The sequence below is a fragment of the Notothenia rossii genome (assembly GCF_949606895.1).
Source record: "Notothenia rossii genome assembly, chromosome: 2".
NCBI lineage: Eukaryota > Metazoa > Chordata > Actinopteri > Perciformes > Nototheniidae > Notothenia > Notothenia rossii.
The window spans coordinates 82,139,878-82,157,998 of NC_136904.1; the positions used below are offsets into that span (position 1 = coordinate 82,139,878).

Genomic DNA, 18,121 nt, shown 5'->3' on the forward strand with positions numbered 1-18,121 from the left:
ACTTAAATGTAACACATGTAACTACACAAATAGAAAAGTCAATAAAGTGTGATGAAAGATACTGTAAAATAACTTTATAATGTAACGTTATGTCAAAGATAACAAAATGGAACTAGAGAATGCAATTCCTGAAGAAATTGCTAGTGGGAATGCTTTATGCTGAAAATCTGACGCTAAACTGTTGAAATGTAATGTGTAAGAAAAAAAGGGAATAATTTAGATTGAAATGATACATACAACACTGGGGGCTTGAATGTGTGATGAGAAAAGAAAAGAAAGTGAAAAGGCTTGGAATAGCAGCAGAATATTTGAACCGCAAACTTTTGAACTAACTTGATGGCGAATGATCTGTCGCCATGGCAACGGCATTTGATGACACCTCATAATACGCTTAGATGCGTTGATGGCTGCATTGTTACCAAACCTGTGAAGTTTTGGGCTGTTTGGAATATTTTCACTGAAGTTATGAGAAAACCGTGTTTCAAGGCGAGCATTGTGTTGCCATGGCAACGGCATTTGAAGAAATCTCAAAACTGTCCTGTAGATGTCTTCACGGCTGGACTGTTTGCACACTGCTATCTGAAGTCTGCTGCTCTGAGCATGTCAGTTGGAGTGATGACATCATCGTGTTCCATTGCACAGGTGTTTATAGTTGAGCTAACGAGGTGCCTAGACTTCAAAGGCTTCATTGTTCTGAATGAGAGATGAACCTCTTACATGTGAGCGTTTTGTGGAAGAACCGTAACAGATATCTGTGAAATTTGAAAACGTGAAGCATGTCAAGGAAGTTGATTATCTGAAGTGTAATTTTTGTGTAGTTTCGGGTTAATAATGTGGCCTTTTTGGCAGTTTAACTAAAGGTGTGCGGCTGCTGCCGTGAGGAAATATCAGCCTGAAATTACAATGGACTTTAATGGAGGAATGTTGAACGTTTTTGTCACTTCATGCCCTCAAAAAGCATTTTGTTTAATTATTTTTTTGCTTAATTATTTGTCATTTTTCTAGCTACGGGATGTTTTCCTAAGTTTGTCATGAAAAATTATGTCTCAGGAATGTAGGGTTTGGGAATTATGGCAGTTTTAAAAAAATATATGAAGGCAAATTTCAAACTGTCCTCCACTCTAACTCTGACATCACGCACTCTGCCTTAACGAGCTGCGCAATGTTAAAGTTCAAATGTTAAAAATGTGATGAATTATGGGATGTATCTCTGGAATTATAAAAGTTATGAATGAGAAAAGTAATAGCCATCGATTCCCGACCGAGCTGAACGTTTTGATGTTTGAACGGAGTTTCTGCGATGTTCAATGTGGGAGAAGAAGCGCGGCAAAATAAGTCGGCGGAATAATAAACTTTTCATGCGTAGAAGAACAGTTAGTTGGAATGCTGTTAACAGCATTCCCACTAAATTATTCTCACAAAAAACTAAAATGTATTCCCATATGATGCAACAACATAAGGAGACTATTGTAAACATAAGTAATAACTAAGCTTTAAATATGTATTTTGAAGAGTAAAGAACATTGTAAGATGCTTGCTTAAACATGATCAATAAGTAAAACATGGGCTGCAAATAAAGCATATTTAACAGCAGGTTGTAGACAAGAAGAAACCAACATGCACAGCTCGCAAAGGAGGGAGGCACTGACGTCAACTAAGAACCAACAGATATTTACCAAACTCCAAACAACGCTGTCTTGTTAGTCGGCCCAGCTTTGGTGGTAAGTACATTTTATTTCATTGCTGCGATTTATTTAAACTTTTTCTTTTTATATTAGATCATATATTCAGTTTTCTGGGTTTAGATTAGATTGGTATCCCTTAAATGCTCTGGTTAATTACAGGACAGATCTGCATTTTGTATGGATTTTTAGGGCGAATTAATAGTCTTGACTTAAAATTGCTAGGCCATTTTGGAGCCTTTAAAAAAAGAGAATGCAATAAGAATAGCATGACATGGGGTTTTAACTTGAAAAAAACATTGTTTTGATAGAAATGTGTGTGTTAGTGAGCTACTAAAACAGCTTAACGGAGGATTTTGCGTAATCAATATTGATGGTAAGCTTTACTGATAATAGTAACAGCTGCTTTCCTGCAGATGGTCCCGGTGCTTCTGAACATACCTGCGGCCACAGTGTTCGTGCTGGGCTGCCTTTGTGCCTGTGTGCCGCCGCTGCAGGGCCACAGGCCGGAGCACGGAGACCCCCTGGCGGCCCCCCGCTCCGACCCGCAGTGCTGGGACTCCTCCTCGGCTCTGCTGCTGGAGATGCGCTCCCCGAGGATCGCTGACACGGTACCCGGCTTCTGGGACATGATGCTGGTCCTTAGGTCGTCAGAAAACGGCAAACACACGGCGCTGTTCTGGGACCTGGCCCGGGTCTTCTGGGACCTTTACCTGGACTGCGTGCTGTCCAGGAGCCACGGTCTGGGGAGGAGGCATATCCCCACTTTACACTCCCTCATCTCTGACAGTAAGTCCACCTGAACCTCTTTGTGGGAATTTGTCTCAACTTATTTCAGTGTTGTCTGTCTTTTTCTTTTCTTGTTCTTGTTCTTCTTTTTTCTTGTTCTTCCTAATACAGAACTAAATACATTTGCTATTTATGTATCATTTTAAGGGTAGCTTCCTTTTATTTGACTTGAGTATTTTCATTGTATGTCACTTGCAATTCATTTATGTGAAATGTTAGGATGCTGATTCAGATTATTAATATCAAATATTATTCAACTATAAAATGATGTTGTATCATTAAGAATTAGGCCACTAGCAGTATACAGCCAATAAGTACTAAGTATAAAGTTACAATTAGCCCCACATTTGCCAGTTAAAAGGTTGAAGTGATTTTACACAATAATACATTCATTTTCATGATACAATAATATCTAGTCTATAATTCTTAAACATGTAATTCTGCACATTGAAGAATCCACTACATTAAACTAAGATAGTAGTTACATGGTCAGATAAGAAATATAAATATAATAAACAATTAATCATGATGTAAAACTATGGACTAATTTTATTGATCCTTTGTGGGGCATTCATTCATTTAAATATATGAATCCATACCTGTTAGGCCCCAAGTCTGTTTTTCAGGTTTCAGGCTCGAAAGTGACATTCCCAGAACAAATGACCATATCTTCCCTTCTAAAAGGGTTAAATTAATCATATTTTTTCTAAAAAGTAATGATAAACCTGTGAGTTGGATGTAGAAAAGTCAGAATCAATATAGATGTTTTTTATTTTAAAGAAAATTCAGATTGAACATGGTAAAAAAATGTAAATTATAGTGTCCGTCCAAAAAATATGTTGTACTTACAGTGGGGCAAAAAAGTATTTAGTCAGCCACCAATTGTGCAAGTTCTCCCACTTAAAAAGATGAGAGAGGCCTGCTATTTTCATCCTAGGTACACTTCAACTTTGAGAGACAGAATCGGGGGAAAGAATCCAGCAAATCACATTGTAGGATTTTTAATGAATTAATTGGTCAATTCCTCTGTAAAATAAGTATTTGGTCAAACAAACAAGATTTCTGACTCTCACAGACCTGTAACTTCTTCTTTAAGAGCCTCCTCTGTCCTCCACTTGTTAACTGTATTAATGGCACCTGTTTGAACTCGTTATCAGTGTAAAGGACACCTGTCCACAACCTCAAACAGTCACACTCCAAACTCCACTATGGCCAAGACCAAAGAGCTGTCAAAGGACCCCAGAAACAAAATTGTAGACCTGCACCAGGCTGGGAAGACTGAATCTGCAATAGGTAAGCAGCTTGGTGTGAAGAAATCAACTGTGGGAGCAATTATTAGAAAATGGAAGACATACAAGACCACTGATAATCTCCCTCGATCTGGGGCTCCACGCAAGATCTCACCCCGTGGGGTCAAAATGATCACAAGAACGGTGAGCAAAAATCCCAGAACCACACGGGGAGACAGAGTCAATGACCTGCAGAGAGCTGGGACCAAAGTAACAAAGACTACCATCAGTAACACACTACGCCGCCAGGGACTCAAATCCTGCAGTGCCAGACGTGTCCCCCTGCTTAAGCCAGTACATGTCCAGGCATGTCTTAAGTTTTCTAGAGAGCATGTAGATGATCCAGAAGAGGATTGGGAGAATTTCATATGGTCAGATGAAACCAAAATAGAACTTTTTGGTAAAAACTCAACTAGACGTGTTTGGAGGAGAAAGAATGCTGAGTTGCATCCAAAGAACACCATACCTACTGTGAAACATGGGGGTGGAAACATCATGCTTTGGGGCTGTTTTTCTGAAAAGGGACCAGGACGACTGATCCGTGTAAAGGAAATAATGAATGGGGCCATGTATCGTGAGATTTTGAGTGACAACCTCCTTCCATCAGCAAGGGCATTGAAGATGAAACGTGGCTGGGTCTTTCAGCATGACAATGATCCCAAACACACCGCCCGGGCAACGAAGGAGTGGCTTCGTAAGAAGCATTTCAAGGTCCTGGAGTGGCCTAGCCAGTCTCCAGATCTCAACCCAATAGAAAATCTTTGGAGTGAGTTGAAAGTCCGTGTTGCCCAGCGACAGCCCCAAAACATCACTGCTCTAGAGGAGATCTGCATGGAGGAATGGGCCAAAATACCAGCAACAGTGTGTGAAAACCTTGTGAAGACTTACAGAAAACGTTTGACATCTGTCATTGCCAACAAAGGGTATATAACAAAGTATTGCGATGAACTTTTGTTATTGACCAAATACTTATTTTCCACCATAATTTGCAAATAAATTCTTTAAAAATCAGACAATGTGATTTTCTGGATTTTTTTTCTTTTTCTCATTCTGTCTCTCATAGTTGAGGTATACCTAGGATGAAAATTACAGGCCTCTCATCTTTTTAAGTGGGAGAGCTTGCACAATTGCAATAAATACTTTTTTGCCCCACTGTATAGTGAAAACTAACCTTGGATGATGGGTTTGTAGACTAAAAGCTTTAGGAATCCAAATTACAACAGATAATAAGTACCCTGTATCAAGATTGATGCAAAACAAGTGATATTTGACCTTTTTAGACAGATTTAGCAAAAAAAACTCTTCTGGGGCCATTTGGGTGGATTTTCGATATCTCTGGCCCCCCTTGCTCGATTTTGAAATGTGACATTTCTTCCTGGCCGTTAGAGCCAATAGAATCGAAGGGAAATCGTCCCATAGACTCTCATGTTAAAAAAAAGCTGGCGTCTTCGTGCATGCAAACTTCTGAAGAGCGTAGGAATATCCCTGCTCTGATATCTGGAAACGGAAAAGCAGTTTTATTGCTTATGGATTATCAGAACATTTCAAAGGGGACACAGACACATTGGATTAACCTGTGGATTAACTACACCATCGTTTTTATCATTTTAATGCCATTGGAGACCAGTTTTGACCAGACAAAGACCAAGGTAAGCCATGTTAGCGTTTTTTGGCTACCTAGCGCCACATGTTTTGATATAGGTTTTTGTTATTTTTTCCGCGAATTTGTAATCTCTGAGTGTTGAGGTGGGTACCAATAAATTCTGTGTCTCCTTACGATCATAAACGATGTGTTGGATGTGCAGCTAGGATAAGTAATAAGGGTGCTAGGAGTGATTTTAGGTGCAGTAATAGGTTAGCATTTTTCGCTCGGGGCTAATTCAGAGGGTCAGTGTTAGCATTTTGAGTTTTTTTTTGTTTTAAATGGAAAAAGATCAGTTAAATGAGTTTTTTTCCGTTATATGGATATAAAACATATTAAATATGAAGGTTCCTTAGACGTCGTTTCCTGCAAATGACGCGATTTCGGCCCCGGATACGGGTCCGTGGGGTTTAAGAAGAATACATCAAAGATAAGATCCAATATTTGAATTAACTGTGCCGCTCTGTATAATTACTCCTTTTTTTCATGACTTAACATACCAAATACATCACCAACCTGTGTGTGTGTGTGTGTGTGTGTGTGTGTGTGTGTGTGTGTGTGTGTGTGTGTGTGTGTGTGTGTGTGTGTGTGTGTGTGTGTCTGTGCGTGCGTGCGTGCGTGCGTGCGTGTGTGATAGATTTCTTTAGATTCAACAGCTCAGGAGCGATCTCCGGGGGGTGGCTCAGTTTCAGATGGAGACCAAGAAGACACATCAAGACCCTGAAGAGCAAATCCAAATTAAACCCAAACTACCACAAATAATTCATATTATTTCAGGGTTTATACATATTTTCTTCTCCCCTTTACGGTACATGTTTCTCTCAACAGAATTTTTCATAGACATAATTTATTAGCGCGAATCAGCAAATAAAATTGACAGGATGGAGGCCTTAACCCAATCCATTATTGTTAAAGATCTGGCAGGCAGTTTATTGTTGAAACATTTTGCAAAAAATCAATAATAATCGTTCAGCTTCTTGTGATCCAAATTATCTCACAAATCAAGACCTCTGACCTTTGCCTCTAAAGTTTCAGAGATAGAGAGAAGATTTAAATAACAGTTTAGCCTCCCACTGCCGCAAACATACCTTTCTTTGATGTGTATCTTCCTGTTTTTAGGATGCTTTACGGTGGCAGTTGTTGCCAATGCTGGAAAAGTAACCTTTCTGCAGGACATTCTCAATCAGACTTTCAAAAAAAGGGTGTGCACCAAGTCTGAATTATTTGGAACGGCCTCTCTCTGAAATGACCTGAGTTTGTCCACTGTCACTGACTAGATTTCATTTGAATTACAATAAGCTAAAAGGATTTGCTAAAAGATTATTATGGACATTTTGCCTAAATCAGGAAGAAATGCACAGTTTATCCCAGCTTTAAGATACCTTGAAATTATTGATCACTTCATATCACAGCCCTAAGAAAAGGAATTGTTGTCCATTTTAAAAAGTCTCTATGGTTACCTGCTGTTTAACACACCTTACATTCAAAATGGTGATCATATATTTGGACTATATTTGATGTTTTGTTTTTGCTATGATATATTATATGTCCCATAGAAAATAAATGTCTTTATGTATGATGTGCAATTCTTATGACTGTCTATTTTAGGTGTAATAAATGAATGTGGCAACAAGTTGTACATCTGGCACTTGCCGTTGATAATGGTATCTTACGACACCATTACCACAAAGTGATGTTTCTACTGACAAGCTCCTCATCAGACAATGACATTAATACAGAGATACACTTATACAAATGTTAAATAGATAACTTGACAGGTCATTGTCCTACTATAGCTGACTTGGATTAAATACATAATATCTTGAATACATGTAGCTTATGCATAGATAGATATAGCACATCAGAACCAATTGGCGGGTTGTAACAATGGAAATCCCATCAGTAAGAAAATAAAATCCTATTTTGTGCAAAAGCAATTATTACTTCAAAGGAATCTCTTAATATAATTAGTATAACCAGTAGGGGGATTGTTAGAATATGTGTGAAGTGATTTTGGTAAACTTTACTTTATGACAGGGAAGTCATTGATTGCTTGTTTGATAACTTAAATACCTTGTCTGTTTCTGGGGTCAAAGCACCAAAATATGGGCAACTGCGTGACACAGGTGACGTCCCTGACCCAATAGAAACATCTCTCTTTCACTTTCGATTTCAACTTCCTCCTTCTCTTTACTTGTTTAGCGAGAAACTGCACGGCCAGACCAAGCCCCCATGTGTGCCGGACTCTGATGAAAACATTCGTTGTGTCCAAACGGCGGTACTACAATTTCCATATCAGTCCGTGACGTCACTGGGCCCAGAAAGACTTTGGCCCTGTCTCAGGTCGGTTAAATTAAATCCCTGCTTCCCTCACTTGCGTTGTTTCCCTGCATCTAGTCCCTCCCACCAGGGAAGCATGGAGGGACGCAAGGAAACCACGAGAAGCAGGGAAATTAGTTTTAAGAGCAATGGGACGTCCTTTCCTCCGGAGCGTCACGTGAAGCGACGTCCGTTTGTGATGACGCCGCACAGCTGATCGTCTGACAGCAGCTCTGTCCCCATTGTTTTCACACACACCCCTGCCACACATTTACTGACACAAACATTTGTATCATCTTTGTTGTTCAGATATAAGGCCTTTTTCCCATTGACTAACATTGGGAACGTCTGTAAAATCAGCGGATATTTAAACTAAATAAACTACCCAGTATGAACTACACTGAACAAAAATATAAATGCAACACTTTTGTTTTTGCTCCCATTTTTCATGAGATGAACTCAAAGATCTAAAACATTTTCTATATACACAAAATAACCATTTCTCTCAAATATTGTTCACAAATCTGAAAAAATCTGTGATAGTGAGCACTTCTCCTTTGCAGACATAGTCCATCCCACCTCACAGGTGTGGCATATCAAGATGCTTTTTAGACAGCATGATTATTGCACAGGTGTGCCTTAGGCTGGCCACAATAAAAGGCCACTCTGAAACGTGCAGTTTTGCTTTATTGGGGGGGTCTAACCCTAACCCTAACATGTCACCCACTGACATGTTAGGGTTAGGGTTAGGGTTAAACCCTAAAACATTTTTTAATGTGTCAGTGGGTGACATGTTAGGGTTAGGGTTAAACCTGACTGGTTAAACCCTAAAAAAGATTTTAATGTGTCAGTGGGTGACATGTTAGGGTTAGGGTTAAACCTGACTGGTTTTCGGACCCCCCCAGACCCCCCCAATAAAGCAAAACTGCACGTTTCAGAGTGGCCTTTTATTGTGGCAATAATTGACACGTAAAACAGTGCAGCCAAGATGAAGGTGTGCTTACCGGTGTTGTCAGGGCTAGCATGAGGGACAAGGTTTATAGTGTCTGTGAGTAGTGATAGCAAGAGTACCGTTAACCTAGAGTTAATTTATTCACATACATTCCCATCAACAAATCCATTTTATGTGTCACATGAAATCTTTATTAGGCAAGGCAAGTTTATTTATATAGCACTTTTCAACACAAGGCAATTCAAAGTGCTTTACAAAAAATGAAAGACATTAAGAAAACGGCATTTAAAGTCAGTCACTAAAAAGAAAAGCTAATCAAATAAACATTAAAAGAAAAAATACATGGATAAAAGTTACAGTGCAGTCTAAGATATGAATAGTTCAATGAAAAGCAGCGACAAAAAGAAAAGTCTTCAACCTGGATTTAAAATTAGTAAGAGTTGCAGCGGACCTGCAGGTTTCTGGGAGTTTGTTCCAGATATTTGGAGCATAATAACTAAACGCTGCTTCTCCATGTTTAGTTCTGACTCTGGGGACAGAAAGCTGACCAGTCCCTGAAGACCTGAGAGATCTGGATGGTTCATAATTTAGCAGGAGGTCAGAAATGTATTTTGGGCCTAAACCATTCAGTGCTTTATAAACCAGCAGCAGTATTTCGAAATCTATTCTTTGACACACAGGAAGCCAGTGTAAAGACTTCAGAACTGGAGTGATGTGATCCACTTTCTTAGTGTTAGTGAGGACTCGAGCAGCAGCGTTCTGAATCAGCTGCAGCTTTCTAATACATGTTTTAGTGAGACCTGTGAAGACACCATTGCAGTAGTCCAGTCTACTGAAGATAAAAGCATGGACAAGTTTTTCCAAATCCTGCTGTGACATCAGTCTTTTAATCCTAGATATGTTCTTTAGGTGATAGTAAACTGATTTAGTAACTGTTTTAATGTGACTGTTGAGACTCAGGTCAGAGTCCATGACTACACCTAGATTTGTGGCTTTATCTGTTGTTTTGAACATTGCAGACTGAAGCTCAGCGCTAACTTTTAAACGTCCTGCATTGGCTCCAAAAACCATTTCCTCAGTTTTATCTTTGTTTAATTGGAGAAAGTTCTGACACATCCAGTCATTGATTTGTTCAATGCACTTACTCAGTGTTTGAATTGGAGCATAGTCTCCTGCTGAAATGGTTACGTAAATTTGTGTGTCATCCGCATAGCTATGGTAACTTATTTTGTTGTTCTTCATTATCTGAGCCAGTGGTAGTAGTTAAACGTTAAAGAGAAGAGGCCCCAAGATTACAAATATTACACACCAGAAAACACAGAAATATCCATGAAATAAACATACAGTAGGCTATAAACAATTAAAGGGATAATTGGGAAGGCATTACAAATGTAAATATATTTTAAATAATAAAACAATCCCACCACCACAGGCATCTACAGGAGAAGAGGGAATTCTCTCCACAAAATGTGAATGCCCATGTGGAGAATGGAAATGCAGTCATGCGGCTGCATGAGCCATCTTTGCCTTTTCAGCTGTACTGACACCCCCTGTCAGTGGAAGAAGCCAAATGCAGCTAAACGTATGCATTCAGTGGAGGATGTTGCAATGTTGTGGTTGTTAGAGTGTTAGGTTTCCTGTCAGCTCGTCTGTTGGGAAGATATAAAATATTTGTTTCATGGAAGTCACCCCGTCACATATAAGAGCATTAAGACATACAGTACATAGGCTAAAACAAAACATCTAAAGATATAACCTTGCACTTTGATAAGTCTCTTGAACATTTTCACTATTTTGACATTTTTATAGATCAAAATTGAACAAAATAAATAAATGGTAGATGAATCCATATTGAAAATAGGTGTCAGCTGCTACAGTAATTATAATAGTTATATTTCTTAATTAATTAAGATAAGATATTACTGTATTGATCCCAATTTGGGAAATGTTTGTGTTGCAGCAGCATAACAAGAAAAACAAAATATAAGTTATTATATATACAAAAGTATGTGAGGGATGGGATATTAAATTGAATATAAATGTAAAATGTACATGTGATTTTACGTCCAAGAGAAGCTATGGAGCAGAGTTCTCTGCCAGCCAGAGGTGATTTGTTATTAGATCAATATGTCAAAATGATTTCCCTGACTACAATCTTTAGTTACATGGTGAAACGTTATGCTGCTTGTACTAATTAGACTTATCATATAAGCCACACAGGTTTTAATAGGATTTATTCATTATCTTTACTTATGTTGCGGTCTTTTCAGCAGCGCCATCTCTAAAACGGCGATACAGTCACTACCCATCATTTACATTTCACCGTGACATGGACAAAAATGTAACGTCAGCTTACCTCATGACACGAATCCAGACTCTCCTTTGGAAAACATTGGCCGGGAAACGATAGAACAAGCACGTTTCATGCGAAGACCTGTGGCTGCAACCCGGAGCAAAGCAACAAACCATTGCGTAGCTAACTAGTAGCGCTAGCTTTAGCTAACGTGAGCTAACGAAACGAACTGCAGAGTAAAATTGGAAAACACTGGTAATTAATTATTCTATAATTTGTAAAACTAGGGTGTTAAAAACGACAATTTCAAAAATACAGATTCTAATGGTCAGATATAGATATACAGATACTAAAGATAGGCATGTACTTGGTTTCAAGCGGAACACAGGGGAAAACAAACTTAGCAGGAGTGTTAACGTGTTCGGCGTAATGACGTACAACGGCCTCGACAATTTCTGTAGTCCTATTCAGCCACCCGGTAACAACCATCGTTTTTCAGACACGTAAACTCTTCAAAAATCACCAGTGGGGTCACTGCTGATGTATTTAATGTCGTAGAACAAAACGTGATTTATCTCTTAAATTTGTGTCAACCACAGACCTTATTTCGAGCTATTTTCCAAAACCCTATGGAAAAAATGCATTGCTTTTTGAGGAAGGTACCGGAAGTGCTAAACATACTAACTTACTTCCGGGTTTTTGGACGCGTCACTGCGGTACTCTGCTAAGGGCGCATCCATCCATGTGGGGCGCCGAAAATATGGGGAAAGTAATAAAAAAAAAACACTATTAAAAATATTTCATAACAAAACAATTTTACCAACCTAGGATCGATAAAGTATATCTTATTATCTTATCTTAACAGAACTACGCCTACATTGCTTACAGCGCCCATAAACTATGGCGCTCCCCCCCGCCTAGTCAGGTAAGTTGAAGTGCCCCTGGGGGCAGGGCGATTTTCTGAGCTTACACTTGACTTGCCGTGACAAAAAAAAAAGACGCTATCTACCTGCTAACGATGGTTAGCTATCATCACCATGTCGAAACCAATAAAGCTATCTGATGCCCAGGGAAGAAATAAAATAAAAGAGGAAGAGGAGAAACGGGAAAAAGGTACAGTAACTTAAATGTGATCATTAATCAAAAGCCAATTGAATAGTTAACGTTGATGGAACAGAGTGTTGCTGGCTTACTTTTAGACGATAGCAAGGTTGTTTGTTTGCTAATCAATAGTTGAAGTGGAGTCGAAAGAGATGAGTTTTCAGTCTGCGCCGGAAGATGTGTAAGCTATCTGCTGTCCTGATTTCAATGGGGAGCTCATTCCACCATTTTGGAGCCAGGATAGCAAACCCACGTGTTTTTGCTGATGGCAACTTGGGTCCCTCTCGCAGTGTGGGTGCAGCGAGCTGTTTGGCCGATGCAGAGCGGAGTGCACGTGCTGGGGTGTACAGTTTAACCATGTCCTGGATGTAGGAAGGGCCAGATCCATTCGCAGCATGGTATGCAAGTACCATTGTCTTAAAGTGGATTCTAGCAGTTACCAGAAGCCAGTGAAGGGAGCGGAGGAGCGGCGTGGTGTGGAAACATTTTGGAAGGTTGAAGACCAGACGAGCAGCTGCATTCTGGATGAGCTAAAGAGGTCGGATGGCACATGCAGGTAGATCAGCCAGGAGGGAGTTGCAGTAGTCTAGGCGTGAGATGACGAGAGCCTGGACCAGAACCTGCGTGGCTTTCTGGGTCAGCTGGGGACGTATCCTCCTGATGTTGTAAAGAGTGAATCTGCAGCAGCGGGTTGTAGCAGCGATGTTTGCGGTGAAGGACAGTTTGTTATCTATGATCACACCCAGATTCCTTGTAGTCTGAGTGGGGGAAACAACAGAGGTGCCGATGTTGATTGTTAGGTCAAGAGTGGGACAATCTTTTCCCGGAAGGAAAAGCAGTTCAGTCTTGGTTGACCTTGAGGTGATGAGCAGACATCCACTGAGAGATGTCAGCTAGACAAGCAGAGATGCGTGCGACGACCTGGGTCTCTGAGTGGGGAAAGGACAGAATTAATTGGGTGTCATCAGCGTAGCAGTGGTATGAAAAACCATGCAGGCTAATGACAGATCCGAGCGAGTTTGTGTACAAGGAGAAGAGGAGGGGACCAAGAACAGAGCCCTGAGGGACCCCTGTAGTTAATTGACAAGGGTCGGACTTGGACCCTCTCCAAATTACCCTGTAGGTGCGGTCTTTGAGGTATGAGGTGAGGAGGGAAAGTGCAGTGCCTGAAACTCCAAGTTCTTGGAGAGTGCGAAGGAGGATCTGATGATTCACCGTGTCGAATGCAGCAGACAGGTCCAGAAGGATGATGAGCATGTTCCTCCTCCCTACAGAACTACAGACAATGAAAGGATAAGATGTCATTTGTCAGTATAGTCCTATTTCTTAAAACTTTCTCTATTATTTAAGTGTCTGATACTGGATAACCACGAATAGTAAGCAATGATATAACAGTAATGATATAACATATATGATAATGTCAGACACTGTGTTATTTTCAATCAGGCCTAAAGATAATTTGTTCAAACTGGCTCGACTCGCTTGAATTGCTCCTTTGAATGTAATTTTCCTCTGTGGTTTCCTACTCAACACATTTTCGTATTGTAATGCCACTCATATTTTTTATTTTATTTTAAAGTGACATTGAATGTTTTGAAAATGCCCCTAAAATAAAGTGTGTTATTGATCTTATAAAGTGTATTATTGATCTTATCTTGTGGCTGGCGGATTTGGAACTCCCCCTATATCTTTGTCCAGGACAGTCACAACGTCACCAAAATCACACTGGTGTTGGCTGTTCCCCTCTAGTTTGTGCTCACAAAAGCATTTTACTCTGGGCCCAGCAGGTGAAAAACTAAAGAAGGGCTTCCAAATCCGGCAGATACAACACCTGCTCTGCCGTATATGGAAGCCCCTCTTTAGTTTTTGCAGCAAATTGCTCAGGGCCGGCCCTGGTTGAGGTGATAATTCAATGGAAAAAGAATTAAAAGGTAGACAACTGTTTTAAAAAAAAAAAAAAAAAGATTTTAAAAGGATGTTTTTATATTTACTATAAAAGGAAATATTAGTAGCATGTCTTCGTGCAAATCACGATTCCATTGGTTTATGTGTGTATTTTTCAACTACAGAAACTAACATCAGCCCTGCAGCTGAAGATCCAGGTCTGCAAAGATCAGTGTCCTACCCACGTTATGAAAAGCAGGTACGTTCTGTGATATTTTGAAACGCTCTGAGTTTCAGTGACAGATTCCTTATGCTATTATTGCCACATCTCTGAATTGTCGAACACTAAGGCAGAGGGAATTAATTCATCAGATTTTTGCTGTAATGTTAGTTTTTTTCTGTGTTTGTTTCAGGTCTCTCAATCTTTATATTTTCAGAAGACTGCCTCATGTCAACTAGCAGGTAAAATACTTTTTAAAGATAATTTTGGATCACCATGTTATGGTTTATCTTTGTTGAAAATAGTTAAATAAATAAATAAACCAGTATACGCTTTGCTTGTATTTCAGCAATGCAAGAGTGGGTGTAAATGTATTTGTCTTTATGTCATATTACGTTTTGTTAAATGATTTTTCCTTGTTATCCTTAATTACGATATATTAAGTTATACAATTAACTGTAAAAGGCTGTATATTGTTTAGTTTTTTTACCATTTTGGTGACAATTTTAATACTAATGATCTTTTTCTATTCTTCAGAAATATTCTCTTCAATGAATGAGGTGAGAACATGCCATTAAAAGATATGACGATATCATTGTTTAATTTCTCTGTGACTTTGATGGTCTTTTATGTTTTCGCTCACACAGTCTACCTACAATATCCGGAAAGCAAAAACATTTACCGTAATTGATTGTGTATTCAGGACTGTTTATAAATGAACAAACTGTAACCTAAAATGTACATTTCCTGCTATAGACCTTTTTTGACATGCACTTCCCCATTGATCCATGGTCATATCCTATCCTAAGTTGAGTATTTACCTCTGTAGGTTTTGGGAAAATATCCCATGACTGCAGCAAAAAGAGGAATCTGCTTGATTGTGAACAACTACAAATTTGCTCCAGGTCTCAAGACACGGGAGGGCACCAATTTGGATGCAGGTAATCTTGTGTTTATCTTGTTTTTGAAATTTCAAAAGGAACTGGTGCAAACTTGAGTCTGTTTGTATATATGTTTGTATTTGCATCTGTCTGTGTTTCTTCCAGAGTGTCTGTTGAAAGTGTTTGAATGGCTCGGCTTTGAGACGGTGTTGGAGAAGGACCTTAAAGGGAATGAGATTCTGTCCGTGATGCTGGAGCTCGGCGGAAGGGACCACAATCAGATGGATTGTCTGGTTTGCTGCATCCTCAGCCACGGCAAGGAGGGGAGTGTTCACGGTGTGGACGGTCAACCTGTCTTGATCAAGAAACTGATGGAAAGTGTCAATGGATCCCATTGCCCCTCTTTGGCAGGGAAACCCAAGCTCTTCTTCATCCAGGCCTGCCAGGGCACCAGTGAGCAAAAGGCTGTTTACATTGAGGCTGACGGTCCTGCAGAAAGTTATATTTTCAGCGATGCTTATAAAGCCAGTGACACCATCCCAGCAGATGCAGATATCCTGCTGGGAATGTCCACCGTTGCTTCTTTTGTCTCTTTCAGAGACATGATAAGTGGCACGTGGTATATTCAGTCATTGTGCCAAAACCTCGTCAAGATGGTGCCAATGTGAGTAGAACAAAATATCTATTATGTTTTTTTTTTGTATAATGGGAATATGTTCAGTACTTGGAAGTTCATTAACCCAAAGACTGTATTCAAGGACATTTGTTTATGTCCGGAATAGTTGTGTATTTTTTTCCTTGTTTGCGACTTTATATACAGGCCTCTTTACTAACCCGATACAATTCAGTAGGGAGTACTTTCATCCAGTTAACACTTTTAAATTCAAAACATACATTTGACTACCAGACAGTATGTAAACTAGTTCAAATTAGCTCCAGCTAGACTAACTACACAATTAATGTAGCGCTTACATATTAATACATAACTTATATATACTGATGTATGCTATTCAGCATAATCAGTTAATGTACTTTCGATACTTTGAGTACTTTTAGTGGTTAATGCTTAAATATGACAGTTTTGAATACAACACTATTACTTGTAATGCAGTATTTTTATTGAGCGTTATTAACATTGACTTGAATCAATAGGTTGAAATCTTCTTCCACTCTTTATCTTGGTTACTACTGTAATATATGATTGTTTTGAAATAAAAAGCAAAACAAATTCAAAGTGATGTGTAGTTTTTAAGTCCACTATCTTAAAGTTTATTTTGTTTTTCTCCCCAGGGGATGTGACCTTGGGTCTATCATGACCAAAGTGAATGCAGATGTTAGCAAGAAGTCCAATGGTACAAGCAAGCAGATGCCTCAACTAGTTTCCATGCTCAGGAAGAATATCGTCTTTCCGATCCCGAAGGCCCGTCCTCCCGTCCTCTCAGCCTGTGACCATGACAACAACAATCTGCTGTCAGATGATCTGACTGAGACACAAGGGTTTTACATCGACTATTCACCTTTTTAATCTGCTGGATTTATTGTTATAAAGCAGTACCTACAAGGGCTTTTAACAGTGTTTTCACAACCACACCTGAGACAGCTCCTTTTGATAATATAGAATATGAAATGTAGTTTTGAAGAGGAGAGGATTACAGCTGAGGAAATAGATACATTTTGAACTATTTTTGTATAAATACACCTGGTATGATACATACAGTATACACAAAAGTTAAATTCCCTTTCTCGATTTAAAGCTGCACATGTTTACATAATATATATAGTGTACAACATCAATACATTTGAGTTTGTGCTAATCATGCACTTACAACCAGCAATCTATGCAACATCCAGCTCTTTAAATGTTAATTGAAATGTTCCAGGATTATTAAAAGGCATTAAAAGTCAGATATTCTTGGTACAATCCCCATACACAAGATGATCTCCCAAATGTAACTTTATATATGCTTGATTTTACTTTTGACATAAGAGCAGTTATCAATCAATCATCAGAAGTACAGGACATCTTGTGGTGTTCTAACAGAGATTTACCAATGAGAAAATGCATTGTAATATAATAATTCCTGTTCATTCTCACTGTTCATATGCACTGAACTAAACCAACACATGATGTTTCTGTCTGATAAACTGATTAATTTCCAGCAAATCAAACAAAGGTACCATATACTTATTTTGTGTGTTTGTTTTCTCAAACTCTAAGAAGTTGTGATGGGCATTTCTCATAATGTTAAAATACTTCATATACAATATGTTCTACTTTATTATTACAACATTTAGGAAAAGTGTTATCTGCAGCCCTGCTCAAAAATGTATTTAAACATTTGTCCCATATGCGTTGCTCTGCACTGCTGTTGAACCTGGAAGTTGAAATAAAAAACTGTCAAAATTGAAATCTGAGATGTATTATCTTGAGAAGCTAAGAGCTGAAATATATTTTATTTGTTATACAAACTGTAAACTAAACAGTAATACTGGGAGGGTTCAAGAATACATACTGAATGAAGAAAACAGCGACACCAGAATAAATATTCATATACGTTTTGACATTTGAATGGTTTCTGTTGCTTAAGGTATTTGAAAGGAAATCGGAAGAAAGTAGGCTATGCTTTCTATATTTCTCCAATTCACTTATATTATTAATGTTAAAAAATATTCGAAAAATGTAGAAAAAGGTCATGATATACCCAAGGTCACATCCCCCTGGGGAGCTGCCGTGCTAGCCTTTTTTGTTTTTCTGTCATGTTTATGGAATTTTTATGGAATTTACCAAAAGTAAGAAAATGCAATCTTCTGCTAATCCTATTTTGTGCAAAAGCAATTATTCCTTCAAAGGAATCTCTTAATATAATTAGCATAACCAGTAGGGGAAGTGTTATAATGTGTGTGAAGTGATTTTGGTAGAACTTTACTTTATGACAGGGAAGTCATTGTTTGATAACTTAAATACCTGTCTGTTTCTGGGGTCAAAGCACTTTAGACCCGAAGTGATGTCAAAATATGGGCAACTGCGTCACACCGGTGACGTCTCTGACTGAGCCAATAAAAGCATCT

General features: G+C 38.9%; 2 protein-coding genes across 6 annotated transcripts; both read left to right on the forward strand.

The window, feature by feature from the left end:
- The first annotated feature begins 427 nt into the window (after nt 1-427).
- Nucleotides 428-7,008, forward strand: LOC307030435 (protein FAM237A-like). 2 transcript variants are annotated; one of them, XM_079666857.1, is made up of 4 exons: nt 428-787; nt 1,592-1,721; nt 2,099-2,471; nt 6,040-7,008. In XM_079666857.1, exons 3-4 carry the CDS (start codon nt 2,099-2,101, stop codon nt 6,162-6,164), a joined length of 498 nt encoding a protein of 165 aa, XP_079522983.1. In that variant the 5' UTR covers nt 428-787; nt 1,592-1,721; the 3' UTR covers nt 6,165-7,008. The 2 variants fall into 2 exon arrangements, with proteins under 2 accessions (XP_079522983.1, XP_079522984.1); XM_079666858.1 differs by lacking the exon at nt 428-787 and having other exon boundaries at nt 1,561-1,721.
- A 4,780-nt stretch (nt 7,009-11,788) lies between these two features.
- Nucleotides 11,789-18,089, forward strand: LOC307029045 (caspase-8-like). Of its 4 annotated transcripts, none has more exons than XM_079664617.1 (7): nt 11,789-11,891; nt 14,137-14,210; nt 14,365-14,413; nt 14,709-14,731; nt 15,001-15,112; nt 15,218-15,716; nt 16,343-18,089. In XM_079664617.1, the coding sequence occupies exons 4-7, from the start codon at nt 14,723-14,725 to the stop codon at nt 16,575-16,577; spliced, it is 855 nt and encodes a 284-aa protein (XP_079520743.1). In that variant the 5' UTR covers nt 11,789-11,891; nt 14,137-14,210; nt 14,365-14,413; nt 14,709-14,722; the 3' UTR covers nt 16,578-18,089. The 4 variants fall into 4 exon arrangements, with proteins under 4 accessions (XP_079520743.1, XP_079520741.1, XP_079520744.1 ...); XM_079664615.1 differs by lacking the exon at nt 11,789-11,891 and adding an exon at nt 11,912-12,079; XM_079664616.1 differs by lacking the exon at nt 11,789-11,891 and adding an exon at nt 12,293-12,623.
- The last annotated feature ends 32 nt before the right edge of the window (nt 18,090-18,121 follow it).